The sequence below is a fragment of the Pithys albifrons genome, chromosome 12 (genome assembly GCF_047495875.1).
Source record: "Pithys albifrons albifrons isolate INPA30051 chromosome 12, PitAlb_v1, whole genome shotgun sequence".
NCBI classification, from domain to species: Eukaryota; Metazoa; Chordata; class Aves; order Passeriformes; family Thamnophilidae; genus Pithys; species Pithys albifrons.
The window spans coordinates 13,997,779-14,018,967 of record NC_092469.1 but is presented as its reverse complement, the minus strand read 5'-3'; the positions used below and the strand labels follow the sequence as shown (position 1 = coordinate 14,018,967).

Genomic DNA, 21,189 nt, shown 5'->3' with positions numbered 1-21,189 from the left:
AACCCTCTCTACATCCTACATTCCTACCTTAGACAGCTGATCATGGAAAACACTGCTCAAAACATACCACTGTCCCTGTATATCTGAAAACAGGTTAATAGAAAAAATCATAGAATCACAGAATCGACTGGGTTGGAAAATACCTCCAAGATCATCAAGTCCAACCCTTGGTCCAACTCCAGTCCCTTTACCAGATCAGGGCACTCAGTGCCACATCCAATCTCAGTTTAAAACCCTCCAGGGATGGGGAATCCACCCCCTCTCTGGGCAGCCCATTCCAATGCCTGAGCACTCTCTCTGTAAAAAGCACCAGTTCATTTCAGTAACATTCTTCTACAAAATGGAGCTTTGTCTCAAGCCCTCAGCAATCACTCTTTCAGATCTGAATTTGTTAATTGGAACCAAGCTGTCAGGTAGCTAATGCATTTAAGGAAATTTGTCTGATCCCTCTAGGACTCTGAATTAGGCTCCTTCAGTGGATCTTCTTTGAAAAGATCTTTACAGACATCCTTCTTCATATTGTTTCAGACAGATTATGTAATTCAATATAATCCGAAACACTATGATGCTGCTTCTAAAAATCACTGAAGGCATTGCTGCTTTCCCAAAACACCTACACAAATACAAACTTTTTTCAGAACTGGCTGTCCAGAACAACATTTCTTGCTGTTGTCGAAAAACACATATTTGGGAAAATCTTAACGAAAACTTCAGTAACTGAACTGTGCATCTTTGCCAGAGAACATGCTACTCAAAAACAGCCTTGAAAACAAAAGTGAAATAAACACAGCTTCCTGTGCTGAGGCACTCAGGCACTTTGTTTCTAATCTGTACATTAGGACAGCATTATCCAAGGATTACCCCAACATGGTGCGACTGCTATTTTAAACACTCAATCACAGGGCTACCACTTGAGCTCCATGTCTGCCTTCCCAAATTACCCACCAAAAGCTTTGATTTATTTAAATCCTTAACTTTAAAGGCTGAAACTTGAAACACAAAACTATCAAAGTAAAAGCATTTGTTAAAGCAGCCGATTATCCAACCACATAGATGACGGATTTTCCTCAACACTGGCAAAGAATAATGCAGCCTGGACTGAGGAATGATCTGATTATTTCTGCAGTAAGGATTTGTCTCACTAGGATACCTACCTTTTCACTCATTGATTCTTCAAACTTGTGATTAAAGAGGCACTTGTAGACTCGGCCTTCCCCAGCCTGAGTCTGTGAAACAGAACAGTAACATTAACAATTAATGTTAAGACTTGCAATGCTTAATGAGCAGGCTGAACTACACCTGAGGGCTTCTTTTTTTTTAAACTAATAATATATTAGAGTTAATATTTCAAATTACAGCAATAGCTTCTATACAATTAAAATCTTTAAAATTTTATTGTATTTTTAAAAAATCTAGTTGTATTCATCACCTGCAAAGACTCTCAGCTGATACAAGCTAATTCAGACTGAACAATGCAGCTTTCCAGCTCATCACTCCAAGGATAAGGAGTGCTGCAAGTAATGTCAGATCAGGCTTGCCTTGTGCAGCAGCTCACAGCTGCAGAAAGGAGAGGTCACTCACCTTCACCGCTTCCTACCCACTCCCTGTCACACCAGCTCTGCTGCCCATTAAACCATCTATGACAATTCAGTTCATTAACACACTGGAAATAACATTTGTTTGTTGGGTGAGTGAATTTAATACTGGATTTATTGTAAAATGACAGCTACAAGGAGTCTATTTTCAGTATTATAGGATACCACTCAGGCTCCAGTCTACCATTCCATTCCTTCTTGGTTTTTTTAATGGATTACTGTCGAGAGAAGGTAAGAGGAAAGCACTCACATTTTCACAGAATCGCTCTCTGTCGTCTCGGCATGCAAAGTAGAGATGCCGGTCCAAGTGGAAATCATCTGAAGAGAGTTCAGCCACACGAAGAATTGCTTTCTTACACTGATCAGAAACCTGAATTCGAGGATCAGTCTCCTCTGCCTCCTTTACCAGGCCTTTTTCCAGGCATGCCACAACCTCTCCTTGTGAGTGAGCATCCTATGGGAGAAGAACAAGACATCTGTAACCAAGCATTTACCTAATCAAGTGATCTGTGATTCTGGCTAAGTACCACGTTAATTAAGGAACAAACTGTCTACATATAGATTTCCAAAAGTTCAGCCTAAATCATATTTACATTCACAGGAGGCAACAGTTAATATGTATAATAACCACACTTTATATATCACCATCCTGCTGATGGTCACCATGAAATCCCCCCCTTCAATGCTATGGGTTTGTTTTAATGTGACTTAATGAGATTATCATGACTTAGTCACACTGCTCAGAGCAGTTTACCAAAACAGCCAAATTATCTTTAATCTGACACAGCTCTCTTGACACCATGGCAACAGCAAGCAAGAGCATCACATTAAGAATATATTTGGGGAAAGAAAAATCATAGTTCTGCCATGCTGAGACAAGCCTTCAGCTTGGGTGGTGAAAATTCGTGATGCTAAAAAGGCCACAAAGGAGCTTTGACCATTGTAGGCTTCTCAATGCTAATTCCCCCATTAAGAGAATAACAAAATGCAAAGCATTCAAGAGTAGATGAAATCTTGGACAAAGTAGCTCTGGCCCAATGCTGTGCACCACATCCACCATCCTGCAGGCCTGGAGACAACCCTGGACTATGAACAGTGACTGCTGATAAACACAGAGAGCTTTGCTTTGTTTGAAAGCCTGGAAGAGGCTGGGCAAAGCTCAGCAAAACTCCATTTGGTTTCCTACGTCGTTTTTACATGAGAAAGAGGACCATACCCCCTCCATACCTCTACAGAAGGTCTGGTTCCTCTAATAAATATTAATTCTTCTGGTACAGATTTCTCAAGGCTTCTGCAAGCTTTTCCTGTGAAGGCCACCTTAATTTATGCTGCTCTGCTGTGAGAGGATATTGCTACTGAACTTGCACTACTTGGAGCACGCAACAAGGCATCCATATTCACACTCAGCTGAATCACCCAGCCCGGCTTTTGCAGTCACCGTTTCAGAGCCATCCCTTCAGCTCACTCTGTCAGGCAGATTCATCCTCTGCTGTTGCAGCAGCATGAGTAACAGAGCAGTCTCCATAAAACATGACCATGAGCCACACAACTCTCAAATCTTTTAGTTCTGATGTGTCTCCTCAGCAGGCAACCTTAGATTTCTGCCTTAACTCCACTACACTTGGAGCACAAGTAGAATTGGGCAAAGTTGTGAACACAACCCAGAAATATAATCAGTTTAAAAGGGCTAAGAGCAGTTTTTCCCCTTTAAAAAAAAAAGGCAAAAAAACCCAAACCCACATATCCCAAAATTTGTAAGCACCCTACACTGTGCATGTGCCAATATACTTCGTGCACCCGAAAGCTTCTACTGAAGAACCACGAACCGCTCTCTACTTCACCTATACTGATATTGTTTCCAAAGTTTCCCCCCCTCGATTTTAGGCAACACTGTCTGGAACCTGACAAGCCTTGAGTACACAACTGTTACAGCTGCAGACTTGCAGAGAGAAGCTAGAGAAGTGACCAGAAGATAACAAAGAGTAGGAAGAAGCAGCAGGTGGGGGGTAAAGCCTGTCTCAGCACAGCACCCTGTACTGGACAGTTGTGCAACTCACTGCAGACAGAGCAGCCAGGCCATGGAAAACCACCCAGCAGATCTACCAGGAGTTTCAGTTCAGCATTCCCCCTGGCTAATCCAGACACCAGGTTGGCTCTTAGAGTAGCCAACTCCCAGTACTGCAGATGATGGTACACCGCATAACACTACACCTACACTGTTCTACTACTACACTGAGTAAACAAAGACCAAGCTGAATGTTATCAGCTTTTCCCATTTAAACTCAATTCCCCTCTGTGTCCAGTACTTCCGTGAAACTAAAGAAAGAGAGCAACTGTACTCAAAGCACTTAGGGATCACAAAAAAAAAAAAAAAACAAACAGAAAAAAACTACCAAAAACCCACAAGAAGAAAACAATGGTCTCCCTAAGGTGTCTTTCTTTACAAAAAATACTATTATATGTTAAAGCACTAACAACAGATGTGCAATTGACACTTATGTAGCTTTCATTATAACAAATAATCAACTACAGCTTGGACATCATGGCTAAATAGCACCCTGACAACTATACACTAACCACTAGTTTGATAAAATTCTGGACATCACCAGGATTGGGAAAACAGCTCATTTCAAAAAGCAGCCAAAAAAGAAAAGCTCCACTGCAATTACCACTTTCAACTTCAAATTAGATCCCTTTTACACAAAGACAAAGCAATTTTTAAATATCAGGAGACTAAACTGTGCCATAAAGCACAACAGCCAACTGGAAAGGTGACTGAAACTACTATTAAATATTTCTCCACTAACTGGAAGAAACTAAAAACAAAACCCCCAAACACCTCCACAACACAGGCATGTTATAAAACTTAATGCTTTCAAATGACACATCTAACGACACATCTACAGCCTTTTTGCTACATATAGCAAAATAAAATCTGTGGTCAGATTAAGACCTCCACCTTGAATTTTAAAGCTCATATAGCACAGAAACCCAAGCAGAAATGTAGAAAAGAAAGTACAGAAACCACCACATCAGAAGCAATAAATCCAGCAGGAACAGAATTCAATTAGAAAATGGAAAGCAATGTGAAAGAAAAAAAGGGATGTATAGAAAAGGAACATAGTTAGTTAGCAGAGGGGCAATGTAATTCCAGAATACCAACTTAAGTGCCTTTCACAGTTAAAAATGACAGTTTATCCCAGCTACTCTGATGAAGTTATCATACTGCAATCTACTAGCTGCCTGATTTGGTTGGAGTTTGTGGTCTAGCTGTGCTTATTTCCATAAAAAAAGAGAGATGAATCTCTTCCTCCATCTTCCTCCTCAGGTGTTCAGGTCCTATTTATTAAATTCAGGGTTATCGTCAGACACAGAAAGGGTAATGACTGTTTCTCTACAGGTAACTCTCAGAAGCTACAGAGTGGAAATAAAACCTGAACTACCATCTGATGGCAGCAAATTAGATTTCTCCAAAGCAGCAAAGGGATAGAACAGAACACCAACAAAAGAAATGCTTGCATAGCCATTTATAGCTGTTTCCATAGCAGTATAGAATACTTCAATTGCTCTAAGTGCCAAAGATGACAGCATAACAAAAGATACACGACAGGCTGTGATGCTTTCACAAACCAAGGCACAATATTCTGAGTTGAGTACCAAGAAAGCAAGAAATACACACCAACCAGAGTAATCCCTATAAAAGTCTGGTTAGGGATCACTTTGCTAGCCCACAGAAACTTGGTGAGCCAAAATTTGGATTTCTTTCCCTCTCCCTGATGCCCTGTGACCTCACTTTGACCATCCTGCCCCCTCACCCTTCTTAACCAAGACCAACACAGTGGGTTGTGCACAGTTACATGTACAAGCCTGCCCACAATGGCTTCACTTCTACTGCATGAGATTTGGCTTATGCTCATGAAAACCCCTCTGCTGTGTCCCTTCAGTTTTCTCTAAGTTACTTTAGTTTATTTCAGCCTGGCCAAACCACAGATAAGATGCAGGTCTGACACCCAGGATTCCCACATTACACTTCCCATTCTATATGGATTGTTAAAAGCAGTTTCTCGTTTCATGAGGGCCTTCAGCCCAGTATCAGAAGAGAGCCCTTACTTGATGGAGAAAGCAAGTTACTCAGCTGTTACCAGTCTTAATCCTCCAAGTTCCTCCTACTTCTATGGTTGCTTTTGTTCTTGTTTCCAGAAATAAGTCCTCACTTTTGTGTTTTCTGTGGTTCACTTAAGTCTTCTGGGACACACCAGGACTTCAATTTAACACACTATAGGTGTGAAGCTGCTTACAGCAGCGAATCCCTCAAAAAACAAGGAAAGCTTCTTTAAAAGCCAAAAAAGGTATATCTTTTGTTACATACCCCCTCATTAATAGCTCATATGAGAGACTAATTGTTATAAGCATAAGAGCTATAATTTAAAAAGGACTGTAAAAAGCTGATAGGCTAATTTTAACTTTGTCCCTAAACATAAAAACTTATCATAGAAAAACTCACTCATTCCTGCAGCACTACATAACTGCTGCCTGCACGAGCTATGCTGGAACAGACAGGGGAAGACAGTCCCTTAAAAATAACCCCACATCCCGTCACTACAAACTGTTCTTTGCATCAACCTCTGCTACAGTCTTGCATGGCAAAAGGACACTGATTGAGTAAAACCAGGACAGTATTGATAGGTCTGCACTACTCAAATGTACCCTTCAGCTATTTTTGGGTGAGCAAGGGGAAGGGAGAAGCAAACAGATAAAAGCTCTTGATCTTGTCTATCAACCACCGCTGAAGAAAATAGAAAGGGTTATAGCAGAGGCCTCATCACCTTGATAACCTTCCTGCCAGAGCCAACCAGACTGTGAAATAAGCCAAGCAATAGGCCTGTTTAAACCCATTGTTTGGATTCATTCTATTGAGTCAAGCCTGAGTGTCATCAAAAAGACAAGTACCTGCCAGATCACCTGTAGTGCGGTGTGGAAAGACAAATGAAAGTCCCTGAATAGCAGTTCCTCACAGAGGAACGAATGCATGTTTATTAAAAAGGCCCTGTAAAGAATCAGGGCATCACCCTTTTCAGACAGATGAGATACGCCAGGTATTTTCTCAGTTGCAAGAAAGACAGTAATACTATTGCAGAGCCCCCACATCAGTTTCCTTAAGAGAACGACTTTTACAAGCCTGTTGACAATCTACATGTTCTCCGGATACCTTTTCTCCAGGTCGAATACTGCCACATTTCAGGAGATTGATGTCAGCCTTGCAGTCATCCATGAAGCCACAGATCAACCGATAATCGCTGAAGATAATGGCTGTCATTTTAGTGATGTACTGATGGCACTGGTATTCAGTGATGTTGCCTCTGTGATCCACCAAACATGATACCAAGAAGCCTTTACCAACTGGTTCATCTGCACATTCCTTTATCTGTTAAAAAAAAAAGGAATAAAATTACAGTGGCTGCAGCTACTGAATTTAACCTTATAAAAAATCCTCAAAGAAACTTTCATCTGTAGCTCCAAAATCTGCTAGGAAAGAAGCCCTCTAGGCTTCAGTGTGATTTTTAGTAAGTCGGAATACTTGAAAATATTTCAGAAAAGAGAATCTCATGTGTGTCAGCATCCCAAAAAAGCAAATACAGCAACCTCAAGGATTATAAACTCTATTGCTCAATAATCATCTTTCATAATTACATTGAACTCCTGCAATCAAGTAGATTTGTAGGAAAAATGCTAGTTTGACAAACCTTTATTTAGAAGCCAAGCATATTTCAACATCACTAAATCACACTTGGACCCTCATTAGCCACCTGACCTCATGCAATGTAAGATTTTTCCTAGAAATGAGACTGATTCAAAAGTCAACCTATTTACTGAATGGTTTATAACTTGCTGGGAGCTCAAAATTCCTATAAAGGAAAATCCTCATCAAGCTCATTTCTATCAGGCTCTTGTAGGAAGTGATTGTTGGTACCAAACCATTTTACTCAGTGGTCTAAAAAAAGTAAAAATCACAGCTAACCAAAGCTGAAAGCTGTGCAGGGATTGGAAAAGCAGCATACAAGAAGAGACAGGTCCCCAGTATAAATCACAGCCTGCACTGCTCGGGGAGGCAGACACTAAGGCCAAAAACATCACCTTTGGAAGTACACGATGCAGGCAGTTTTGACAAGTGTCTTTTCAAAGGAAGGGGAAAACACGGTTACTTATCAGTTAAGGATGGTCCCTTGAGGAATCCTGCCACAGGAGCACAGACTACACAAACCTTTAACCCTGGCAAGCTCGTGCTGAAATCCTTGCCCGGCTGTGGTGGACCCTGCTCAGGACTGTGCTGGAAACCCGCAGCCCCAACGCTGCAGAAAGAACTCCTGGCAGCCAGACACTAAAGTTCAGTGGTGACAGGTTTGCAAGGAAAAGATACATGGGCTGACTTGATTACATCAAAGATTTGTTCCTGTAAAAATACTGACGGGCTCATCAATCTCCAGGAAGATGTATGGCAATCAATAATCCAGGAGGGTTCAGATAACAAGCAAGGGCAGAGCGAAGGGAACAGGCAGGGAGCCATTTTATCGGTTCTCAAATACCAAGTTGGAATATTTATATTGGAAATTTTAAAAAATGGAGAGCTGTCTCTAGGAAGATATATTCTAATTCAAGCAAGAATAACTCAGGGCACACTGTGACAGACTCACACAGGTCAGACTAGATGAATAAAACAGATCTCTGCCTCAGCTTATGAGGCTATTACTTTCTGTGTAACAAATAAAACATACAGCATTTGAAGCCTTATTTGAAGCATTATTTGAAGCCAGATGAAGGCTGGTAAAACATTTTATATTTAATCTAAATAGCTATTAGAAAAACATAGTTATTAAGGTCAATGTAATTGTTATAGATAAGGAATAAAATACATTCTGAAGTGAAAACACGAATGATTCATTGCAGGGTGAAGGGGAGAGAGTTGAGCGAGTGCTCTCTGAGAAAGTTGCATCTTTGGTTTGGCCCTATTTCAGCTCAAGAGCTGTGAGCCAAACCAGCACACAATGGTAACATGCTGGTTTTGGAAGGGCCTGGCTCTGGAAACAGCCCCAGAGCTCCATGGCCTGAGCCAGTGAACTGCAGAACAGACCAAGCGATCATGTTATTGCCAGGCCACTTCTGAAGCAACCACTGTTATCTGGTAGCCAACTTTCATTCTGGGTTACAGCTCCTGCCAGAACTTATAAAACCACAACAGCTGAGGGGAAAAAAAAGAAAAAACGTTGAAATTTAAATCTGTATTTAGCTGATAAAGGTAGACTTTTCAGAACATACTCAGTTGGGGCAGTCACCATTTCCCAAATGACTTTACTAGAACTTGCTCTTCCAGTTGTATTTTGTTCAAAGCAATACTTAAAAAAAAAGCTCAGTCACCCAGCAAAAAACCCCACCTGTTAGTGGGAATTAAAGGAAAATAGTAATAGGTTAATATTATATGTGAGCAGCATATCCCCACTATGTATCTTAATTTTAAACAGTGTTGTAGAAATAACTTTAAAACATATTAGTGGAATGGTTTATGTACTTGCCCCAGTATTAAACATCAGATCAAACACATAAGATTATTTTTTTATCCTCTAACTTCTTTAACTAAAAATTACTCATCAAATGGAAGAATATTGGTAGTTTCTGTCATCATTCACCACAATTACCAGAGGAACATTTGTGGTTAACGTACAGCTAAAATTCTGTACATTCTTCCCACTGCTTTTAGACATCACATCCCAGATTTAAAGGGCATCATTTCCAGCAATGCCAGACTGTCCCTGTATAAAAGTGGTAATTAAACAGACTGTTAAAAGAGCATTTTCAAGAGTGCCTTGGTTGTAAAAATTCTGCAGCAGCCATATGACATAAACCAGAAAAACAGAGTCTTTCCTATGATCACGAGAAAGTGGGATCCAACAAATTTGGCAGTGTTTGCTTTTGTGAGCTACCAAACTCCAAACACAGCACAGCCCTTTGGTGCAATCTGCCTTCCTTCCACTGTTTCATCTTCTAATCTTCTTCCAATAATTATTTTCTTGATCACTCCTTACACTAAATGATTTACACTAGATTGAATTCTTTTAAAAACCCAAGTTTATGGCCATGTTAAATTATATTAGTGGATATACAAATAATGTTTTTCAGAGCATGGCTTAATATCCAAATTAAGTCAGCTGAAGCCTGTACTGCTGCAGAGAGCCTTGCTTCCACTGCTTCCTGAATTCCAGCTGAAAACCTTCTGAAATGGAGGGAAGAGACCTCAGCTCTGCCAGCGCCTGGCTGAGTGCACAGCCTCAAGAGCTCTGCTGGAGCGCAAGAAAAAGTGATTGATCAAGTCCTCTTTGAAGCTGGACCAGGGCATGTTGATGCAGATACAGAGCATCAACTCCTGGTGCAACCTAGTAAGAAGTTCCTAACAGAGGCTCCTTGGAGTAGCTACACTTTGAACCTTGAAATAAAAAAAAAGGTGGCTCATCATTCGGGGTGTCTGTGCTCACCCTTTCTGCCAGCAGGACACAGTCCAAACCAGCCTTACGCCAAACTCAGCAGCACCCCTGCTACACCCACACTGTTACAATTATCAAACACTTGATAAAGAGGCGACAAACCCAATCCACAACAGATTTCTGACAAAGGGTCCAGTAGGAACTGATGGGTTGTTAGTTCAGCATTTCTTTCTGCCACACCTTTATCTGATACCACTAAGGCAACTTGGCTTCTTCAGCAAGGCAACTGAATTAACCACAGGTAGCAATTTGGCATATGAGACTAGAGCTTCCCCAACCCCAAATCATTATTCACACACTAATTCACTATCACAAAGAAATGAAAAAGCCTCAGTGCCTCAAACAGCAGCCCTGCCTTTCTCCTGGCTTACCTCAGCAATAGTGGACTTGCAGACTTCTCTGGCCACGGATTCAAACTTTGGATCTGTAGTCAGGTTCAGCTTGTAGTTCCACAAGAGCTGTAAAAGAGAGCATTTATAGAAAGGGGGTTTCAGATCTTCCCATGGAGAATGACAAACATTTTGCTTCAGAAAACAATGAAATATCATTTATACCCAATCTGTATCATCATCCTTCTACAGTGCAATGATCAATGTAAAGTTTCCTTGACAACAACTTTGTCCCTTCATTTCTGCAGTAATTTTTTCATACTGAAAAAATTCAGGCTGTCAGAAATCTTTCTCTAAGGTCATGAGCTGACTCATTAAAATGATATATATTGAATGGAGACTATTCCACAACTGAAAGGATAAAACAATGAAATCTGTGACTTGCCACCTGCTGCATATTTAGCAATGTCTTTATCCCACCACACCTTTCTGTGCCCTGGAGTGTCTGTCTGATGCAAGTGTTCTAAAAATAAGTAAGTCCTCATTATGAGCAGATTTCATACTGAAAACCTTATAAAAATGTAGCAAAAAAGGCAGGAGACAATATAGCTTGATCCTTCTGTGAGGGGCTGCAACCAGACAACTTTTTGGATGCAGATATATTTCAAACCTACGGGAGGCTCTCTCTTGCTAAGCAGAATAAATTAGAGCTTAGACTGCAGAACGCCTCGGGTAAGGACGATTGTTCTTTCAGGAGCCAGCAATGAGCTCACGAAGGAGCCTCAGAGCATTGGGCCATTGTGCAGGAATCAGTCTTAGGCAAGTCACACCCTGCAGATATTTACACATCCCAGAGCTCCTCCTGAGGCACCATAAAGTGAAAATACAGGGTAAGGTGGCAAAACCTCAGCAAATTAATAACTGAGATGTTGCCTGAGAGCTCTGTTTGCTAATCTTTTTTTCAAGCAATTTAAGTTGCATTTAAACATTTTTTAACTTACAGATTAAAGTTTTAAAAATTAATTTCAAAAACTGCCTTTGTGACAAAATCAAAGTAATATCAAAAAGAGAAAAGTCTGACCAAACTTTTACTTTGATGCTTGGAAAACACAAACATGCTCTACAGAAGGAAAGCAGTTTCACATCAGCTCCAGGGGGATGGAAGCACAGAGAAAGAACCAAAATCAGAACCAGCATAACTGCACCATCTCCACACTTCTTAACATGGTTTTGGAGCTGTGAAAAGTTAAAAAGGAAATGATGGGAAACTAAGGTGTTTCAGTGGAGTTAGTTGTAATCATAGAGGTTTAATAGTGAAAATAGGACATGAGACACCTCTCTGTAGTCCAGTTTTGTATCCTCCCCCCTTCAATTTCTGCCTGGGAAAATGAGACTTTGCCCACACTTCCTGTTTGTGAATGGCCTCCACAATCCCCACCCGCCCAACATCTGCCTTGTGCCAGAGGTGCTGTCATTTAATCCAGCAGAAGAAAGGTCCAACTTTGATTTCTAGAATTCTCAATTTCTTCATTCAGGTAATTTCTGTTGGCACATTTAAATGTCAGACACATACATTTTAATTATTGGAGTTTTCTCTTTTTCAAAAAGACTTAAACAGAAATGTCTTGTGCCCTTCATCTGATCCAGCCCTGCACAACAGAGAATTGCAGCTGCCAATGAAGTCAGGCAGTGCAGTGCTAAAGGTTAATTTATAAACACAGTTGGAAATTACTGGTTGTACAGCATGGCCAGGTTTCATGTCTGGAATACATCTTCCAATAATAAAGAAAAATACAGCTTCTCAAGCATCCAAAATCAAGACCGTCACTGAGGCATGCACTTGTCTGTCTGTGTTCAGGGCTAACCAAGCAATTAAGGATCTTGATATGGTGTGTGCTGACAGAATGCAAATGAGAGAAACCAAAGGAAACCAATACCAACCCCAGCAATGATTTCAGGGTGGGCTTTTTTTTTGAGTCTTGGGATTTGAAGAGTCAGCTTGACAGCCTGAAAACTGGCTAATGGTTTGCTCACTGTTAAACACAGTGCTGAGAGGAAATCTGTTCTAAAACCAGCCAACTGTCTCAAACTGCCTCTAAATATCACACCCCCACAGCATTTTCCAAGTGAGTCTAAGAATTTAGCAGCTGTGAAAGTAATACAGAAGGTGTCAACAGCTGAAATTAAGAATTTAAATTCAGCACTGCTCACATCTCTTCCAAAAGGAGCACATCACATTGCTTGCTCCCGGTAACTCACGGGAACCACCCCCCAGCTATAAAACAGGAGAGACGTCTGCTCTCCTCCCCTGAGACAGTACAGCTTATAAAGCTCTTAAACATGTTCCACTCTGAAGTCTCCAGTAAGACCACAGTGACTATACTGGGTTAAAGAAGTCACCTTGTGTTCTTCCTCCACAGACCAGTACAGAGACTCAAATGTGTCTTGATTAGTAAGTTTTGCAGAGTTCCAAACTATGCAAAATACCTCAGGTTGGTAAAGGATACAAGGTGCAAATGCCACAGATAGAGACTGAATAAAACAAAGCAATACTTACATGATTGCAGTCTGAAGAGATTTCATTATCTGGCTGAAAGGAGAAAAAAGAGGAGTGTCAGTTCATTACTGGTTAATGCATTTAATGGAGAGAAGAGTCTAAACTTACAGTAACTTCTTACTGTCAACTCCTTTCCACTGTAAGAAACAATTTGACACAACAGGAAACTGTAAAAGATGCATTAAAAGAGTGGTGATACCCACTTACCAAAAAGATGAACTGACAAGGTATTATAATATTATAATGCTGTCTTAACTCTACAGAACATAAATAGCACAGGACTTGCAGCATTTATGTGATGCTACAAAAACATAATGAATGCACTGGCATTTGCCCCAGTTGCCAGAAGTAGGAAGGCAAAAAAGCATCCATGGGAAAATAAAGATGCAGTAGCAGAATTTTAAAGGAAAATAAGTTTAATGCCTGCAACTGAGGGAGAAAGGTACAACTCACTTCCCTCCCCTAAAATGAAATGTTCTTAATTCCCCATTTGAGAAGCAAAGTCGTCTATTTCAGCTGTACACAAAGGAGCTGGTTCAAAGCAGCCCTGAGATTTACACCTTCAACCGTGAGAGATTGGTAACATCCAGTATCCACCACGCATCATTTCAAAATACTGGCTGTATTCTCCCAGGGAGCTTCTTTGAAAAGAACTCGGTACAAACCATCCCATCCTCCTTTCAACTTGAGTGGCTCTCACAATAAAGAGTTCCTTGAAAAAGAACCTAATCATATAAATCTGCACCTCCTCTCCATGGCAGAACAGCAAAGGCAGGACAAAAATCACCTGGACGTCACACCCACGTTAAAAATCAGCCCTCCCTGAGTCAAAAAGTCTCTGCTCTCACTGATATTTAAGATGCCAGACATGCTTTAGAAGTCACAAGACACTCAAAAGCTGAAACACACAATTAACACATTAGACCTCAGGTATCTGACATGAGAGAACCAGAATTTCATCAGTTTTAGAACCAAGAAGAGTTTTTCAGTGCAAGCATTGGCCCCACTGCACGATGTGCTGCACCAACACTTGCACCACTGCTGCTTCACAGAGCACTAACACGAGTTTATGAAGAATAAAGCAAATATGGAAAAGTTTCCAAGTTCTTAATTACAGCCATTATTAACTAAGGCACTTTTATTTTGTAGAGCAGGAAGTGGCAGAAATCACCTCCTCACTTTGAACATAAACAATGGTACCTGAAGGACTGCAGTAATTAACTGCAGTTTAGTCAGACTGACACTGTTTAACACCGTATTTCCAAAATAATAATAAATTTGAAAATTAGGATATCATCCTATTTTTAAAAGCCTAGCAGATTGCTGTTTATCCTGTCTGTAGAACTGAATCTCTCAACCAAGAGCTAAGACGCCAACAAATTGTGCTATTTAAGTGCTCTCTGAGACCAACACTATCATGAATTCCAAGGTGTGTTTTCTTTAAATTTCTGCACCCATCCTGTATCATTCACCAACAGACAAAGGTCTTAGACTAGAGTAATTTCAAAGGCTAAGAGCCAGAATGCCCTCCACTGAAGTTGCTGTCTCAGTCTTTTAGTCAAGGATAGTTTCTTTATAAAAGTATTTAGGCTAGCAGTGGAATTCTCCTCTAGAGGACAGGACTTACTAACACATTTGCAGGTGGCAGGATTTATAAGGGCCAGAGAACACTCCCTCAAAACCCTTCTGGGTCACTTCAGTTATTTTTGCATCCTCCAACCTGGTAACCTTTGCTTCAGATGTACCAAAGATTAAACCCCTGGTTTTTTCTGTAGATGACCCCAAGAAGATAACAGACTGGTTCTTAGTGACTTGGGGAGCTTAAACAAGCTTTTCTTGAAATATACAACAAAACACTACACACCAAAATATTTGCCTTTCCTGTGCTCTGCAGCAAACCTCAGCTCTGGGAAACAGAGCCTTACTCCTCTGAGAAGAGTAATGGAGCTTAAATGGGACCCTAACTAAGCTTTGGCACTGCGTTCATTCACAGTTCAGTACTTAAAGATGCAAAGCATAAGGTCTCGCTATTAATCCTCTCATTGCAGAACACGAGCCCCTGCCAGCCAAAAGCTGGGATCCTTCTTGTCTCTGACCACTGCGAGTGGAGAGTGGTGGGTTCAGTGGCAATACTGACCAGCTTCTCTATATTCAAGAGAAGCAAAAGAAGAAAAACAATCCTCTTACTTTGTGTCAGGTAAACTGAAGGGCTGAGTTTGAAGAAGGGAAAGTAAATTCTCCCCAGTGCAACCCACAGCAGTTCTGCCTGGCTAAGGAGACGCCTGTGGCCCCGTGTCCTTCCAAAGACGAGCACTTTCAGAACAATATGCTTGTGTATTAAAGAGTCATGAAAAAAAAGGTAAGCTTCAAATTACCACTAAGAGAAGTTGCCGAGCAAGAAAAGCTGCTTTGTGTCAGTCCCACATGGTGAGCTGGAGGAACACAGATGCTCAGAGACCCCCAGGGCAGGGGGAGGGAGGAGAGCAGCCCAGACCAGCACCACATGCTAGTCAAGGCATTTTAGGAGAGGAAGCTGACGGCAAGGACATTCCACCGATTAGCAAGGGAGAAGCACTCCTCTTACATCTTCGAATGGAAGGATTAAAAACAGCCTTTACAAAAAGTACGTGTGCCTCTGGCCTCACAGAGGCTTATGCTGTTTAGCAGCTTCGGCAGGAATATATCTGCCTCCCTTTGCAGTTCTCTAAAAAGCTTTCCAAACTCCTTCACACACTAACACTCATATCCCAGAGTATGAACACCACTTCCTACCTCACAGGAAAAGCAGAGTTTAGAACAAGTACCAGCTATAACCTGAACATAAAGAACATTTCCTTCCATTCAACCACAAACAGCCACAAATCCCGCTGCATTAGTATTGTGAACTCCACAGAGAAATTCAAAGGTTTGTGTGAAGTCATATCACCACCAGACTGAAGTCATCAACATCACTGTATTTAAAAGTGCTTTTTCCCATCCACTGGATATCAGCTTGCTGAAACGAGCCATGACAGTCATCCATCCCTTAGCCTGGAGGAGGCTCAGAGGTGACCTCATCACTGTCTGTAACCACCTGAAGGGAAGTTCTGGCCAGGTGGGGGTTGGTCTCTTCTCCCAGGCACTCAGCAATAGGACAAGGGGGCACGGGCTCAAGCTCTGCCAGGGGAAATTTAAGTTGGAGATCAGAAAAAAATTCTTTCCAGAGAGAGTGCTCAGGCATTGGAATGGGCTGCCAAGAGAGGGGGTGGATTCACCATCCCTGGAGGTTTTTAAACTGAGACTGGACGTGGCCCTGAGTGCCATGATCTGGTAAATGGACTGGAGTTGGACCAAGGGTTGGACTTGATGATCTTGGAGGTCTTTTCCAACCCGATCGATTCTATGATCTCTCTCTTCTTGGGCAGCAGTATAAAACTAGGTCAAAACTATACAGCAAGCAAGCAGCCCACCACCACTACCCAGGCTCAAGGGGGCACAAGGTGTTGGTGCTTTAGCTGCAGCAATGAACCATCACCACGCTGGGAACCACAGGAACTGGTGGTGGTAACTGAACCAGTGTCAGGCATCACCATCTACTGCTCAGCAAGTTGCCTTGGGTGCAGTTACAGCCACTCCTCCAGTATTATAGTCAGAACCCCTTTCAGCTGGGTATTTGGTCCTTCGGCATCACATCCTGTGAAAAACTAATTCACACCATTGGATTTTGAAAAGCAAGGTAAGCATCCTCATCAGCTGCCACAGATGAGAGTGGTGAGGCACAGGCTGCCCAGAGAAGCCGAGTTCAAAGCCAGGTTGGACAGAGCTTGGAGCAACCTGGTCCACTGGAAGGGGTTCCTGCCCATGGCAGGGGGTTGGAACCAGATGAGCTTTAACTCCCTTTACAACCCAAACAGTTCTATGGTTTGGTGAAACTCAAGGTCTTTGGAAAACTCTCTGCAGGGATTATTTTAATGTCCAGAATTAAGATTCCTTTGCTTCCTTACAAAAGTCATACAAATAGAAGAGTCTTAAATCAACTGCCCAAGTGCCTTAATTCCCAGAATTTAATCCCTCATGAGAGCAGAGGAGGGGATGATGGCAGACATTTCCACTATTCTTTTAAGGCAAGAGTAGCACTGCATTTCCTGAAGGACAAGAACCAGGCATACCTCAAATACTAACTTGGGATAATCTTCAGGCATTGAAGACAACAACAGACAGGGGACCCACTCAGGCAAAACCTGAGGGATGTTCCCTCCCTAAATTGAGGAACAGATTGCAAAAGGATCAAACAAGTCAGTTAGGAAAAGTTGTTCATAGAAGCAGCTACGTTCCCACGAAAGAGGGCAGGCAGAAGTCCAGCCAGACTGTGGGTGTTCCCCAGTTTACTGCACCATCACACAGTTGATTACACTACAGAGCACAGTGCACACACACACACTACAGGCAGCTCATGGGGCTTTTTCCACTTTGATCTAAACAAACACATTTATCTTTATTATCTGAGAGCAGCAGTAGCGTGGCCTGCTGACCCAGGAGCTTCTAATGAGGAGGTCAGCAAGCTGATAAAGGAACAATTGACTTTTTAGCTGTAACCTTCCTGAGATAACAGCAATCTCCTCGCACGAAGCACACCCAGCTAGGACAGTAAACTCACAATAAAGTGATTCAATCCACAGGTATCAAGCTAGTGAGACAACACCAGGAAACAGCACAGGTTAGATGCAAAGATCAAGAAGAGATCTGAGCGAGCCGCTCTCGGGCAAACCTGATCCGTTCCCAGAGTAACCACTAGAAATGATTCTGCAAAAGAATCTGTGGAAACAGGAGAAGACAGTAGTTCCTAGGCAAGAAATCAACACAGCTTTTGTAAAAGAAAAGCCACATATCACACAACCCATGCTTCAAACGTACTGAAACATCCTGGAGTTCTGTGCCAACAGGCATATGGCTACAGTAAACCGTTTTCGCACATCCTGCAATCCTGAAAGAGTCATGTGTGAAAGGAAAGTTAAAACCAGTGATAATTTAAGTTCAAAACAGACGAGAAGATTTTGTAATTTAATTAAAATGAAAGCTAAACTTGTTAAGCTAAGCTTGAAATACTCTCTAATATCAGTGAACTGTTAGTACTAAAACCAAATTCAGTGCTGTCATGTCAGCAAAAAGCCTCTATACTTAACATCCATACCTTGAAAGTAGCCAGTTTAAAGCATGGTACTGAGTAGATATTGTGCACCAAAGTTACAAGCTCCTAGCTTCATACACTTTGCTTGTTTCATACAAATACTTTTTCCCACTTACAAAAACAGAGCCAAAGTCTGCAATGCTGCAAATCCTTTAACCAAATAATTATGTCCACATTGGTTAGGTATTCCTAGTTTATGCAAACATATTAATCCAAGTTATACACAGACACCTAACATAACACTAACAACTCCAAAACATACACTATGTTTGCCTACGAAAAACAAATCACCAGGACCAGCAGTAATTTCTTAAGCTGCACACACAAAGTATAAGTAGCAAATCACCCCAAACACCACATTCTGCAACTGTTTTCCACTGTTTTAGCTGAATTCTAGATTCCATAAACTCTTTCACCTTGGCTGACCTTTGATATCCTCCTTGGGTATGACACCATTACAGTAAGTATGCTTATTCAGAAAAAATAGCACAAAGCAAGATAAAAGAACCCCAGCACAACATGTGTGTCCTTCTGGCTCAGCAGCCACGGAAAAAGGAGCCAAGGATGAAGCAGGCCTTGTTCAATCATACTTTGAAGATCCAGTGTTCAGTATCTGCTTCAAACACCAAGAAAGCTGAGCAAGTCACACTCTTTCCTATCTATGTAGCTTTGATAGGAAGTCAATAGAATGTCAGTAATTGTCATGTTTTGCTTGTTTCACATTTGTTTTACACTAAGCACAGTCTTCAGCAGGCTGAGTGCCTTTCCTGCACAGCAGAGTTCCCTCCCCGGGCGAACACCAAAAAAAAGTAAAATCACTGAAAATGTTCCAGTTTTAATTTCAGTGCATCAGAAGCAAACACAGACCACGGTGTAGCTGAAGGAAAAGCACCAATTCCATTCACCTAACCAGGCAAATACCTCTGCTGGCTGTTTGACACAGACTCACAGACTATTCTGAGTTGGAAGGGACCCTCAGGGATCATCGAGTCCAACTCTTAAGTCAATGGCCCACAGAGGGGATTGAACCCATGACCTTGGCATTATGACAACCAAGTTTTAACCAACTGAGCTAATCTCAGGTTTCTTACCAGCAGATGCCTTTCTCTGAGCTGGCTGTTCCCACCCATGCCCAGCTGCAAGGCGGGTGCTCCGAGGCTGCACAGCAGCTCTGTGCTGGAAGTGCCACGCTCGTACCACGGCCCCCTTGCACGGCTATTCCTGTCCCTGCTGGTTCCACCTCCCTGCACAGGGGACTCTCAAGCCCCTAAACCCTCTTAGCAGGGACCTTTCTCATTTCAATGCTGATCCAAACATCAGAGCACGTTCCAACAGCCAGCACGATCAATGCAAATTTGCCCCAGATGTTTCTGTTTGCTCTTCCCTCAGTCCCCTCTCTTCCTCCTCTTGGAGGCTTTCCAGCGGGTTCCAACGAGTTGTGAAGCAAGACAGACCCTTAAATTACGTGTTTGCCACAAGTTTGGCAGCGCTGCTACCAGATACAATGTTTCCCATAACACTCCTCCACAACAGAGCTCTGCTACTAAGCATAGCACCAGCACCGAGCTGCACATCCCGCCAGGAGGTTTCAGGATTTGCTCCTGGAAAGCTCTTTCTCACTACCAAAAAAACCCCTAAGAGACCAAAAGGCATGCAAGGATGCTGACAGTGTCACAAGAGAGGCTGAGAGGAGGAGAGCTGATAAGAGCCCAGTGAAACTGCTCATGGCACTGCCCAAAACTCAGCAAATCCACAGAACAGTGTTTGTCATTTTAGAGTTTTCTGCTTATGGAGGAGTCCCCCCAACACCAGTCAGATTACTGGGAAAGCACAGCGGTACCTCTGACTGCAGCATCAGTCAGCCCTCACATCTATTTAAGGTATGCTGAGACAACTTCACTCTCTACCTGGCCAGATGAGACTGTGTCTTAACCCCAAACAGAAACATCCCAGAACAACGGGAGAGAATTACAGTAGAGGGGCAAAATCCATAGCACGGGTATTGGCACTACTGCACAGCATCTGCTGGGGGATGCGAGGAGAAATAAGTGAGACAAGGAATGGAGGCCCCAATAAATAATTTCAGTGCAACAGCTTTTATCAAATATATTATTTAGTAAGTCAAATTCCATCACTTATTCTCAACACAGGGACCTCACATCTTTTGACAGTACATCTCTATAGTACCCCATGTTGAGCTTAACTTTACAGCTTCCAAAAGGCCATGAAGAGTTCCCAAGTAAGATTCAGTTTTACACAAAATAAAAGGTTCTTGTACATGGTGTGGTAAGGCCTCTGTCTCCTAAGCAGAGAATGTTGTTCTGACCATGCTTTGCTCCCCAGAGAATCAAGTTTTGGCTGCATGTGGCCTGGAACCAGAGAAATCCTTTGTAAATTAGTCTTGTACAGGAGCTAAGAAAAAAGTTCACACCAAAAGCTCCACATACCAAAGCAGAGGAGAAGCACAGGTTTCAGAGCAAATGCTACTTACTCATCTCCCCACTCCCACAACCCAGTGCAGTGCTGTGCTGCACAGTAAAGTGATCGACCAGCACATTCCCCACTTGAAGGCAGCTCCTTTTCACCACCATCCCTCGTGCTGGAGAGTCTCTCTAACCATTACCAGGCTCCCTGGCCAAGGGCTCTTGCTCCATTAGCAGAATTAACAATGCTTTAAACTCTCAACCAGCCAATATTCATATTTGCCTTTGTTATTCAACATGCAGGCTCATGACTGCAATTTTCCACACTGAAGGCCATACAGTGCTCCCAAAGATCCCTCCCTGGGAGCATTTCCCCCGCTCTTCCAACAAGGCACACGTGTCCCATCAATCAGGTGCCCATCCTCACCGAGGCACAATAAGCATCTCCCACCCATGTTCAGGGGCATGAGCAGCACTGCTTTAATCCTAATGATTTGCAGTCACGCATTCCACATCCATTCCAAAATAAGACGAGCATCTAAACAGGTGGGAAGCAGACTCCACTATTTTTAACTCCTGCCAGC

General features: G+C 42.2%; 1 protein-coding gene across 1 annotated transcript in view; it reads right to left on the bottom strand.

Annotated features, from left to right (window-relative positions):
* Positions 1–21,189, bottom strand: part of GLG1 (golgi glycoprotein 1) — an 83,720-nt gene that overhangs the window by 31,073 nt on the left and 31,458 nt on the right. Inside the window, exons 2-6 of the mRNA XM_071567167.1 lie at positions 13,016–13,048; positions 10,501–10,587; positions 6,805–7,020; positions 1,846–2,049; positions 1,155–1,226 (exon numbers count right to left, since the gene is read on the bottom strand). Of these exons, the coding sequence (XP_071423268.1) occupies positions 1,155–1,226; positions 1,846–2,049; positions 6,805–7,020; positions 10,501–10,587; positions 13,016–13,048 (612 nt within the window). The remainder of the gene's footprint in view (positions 1–1,154; positions 1,227–1,845; positions 2,050–6,804; positions 7,021–10,500; positions 10,588–13,015; positions 13,049–21,189) is intronic.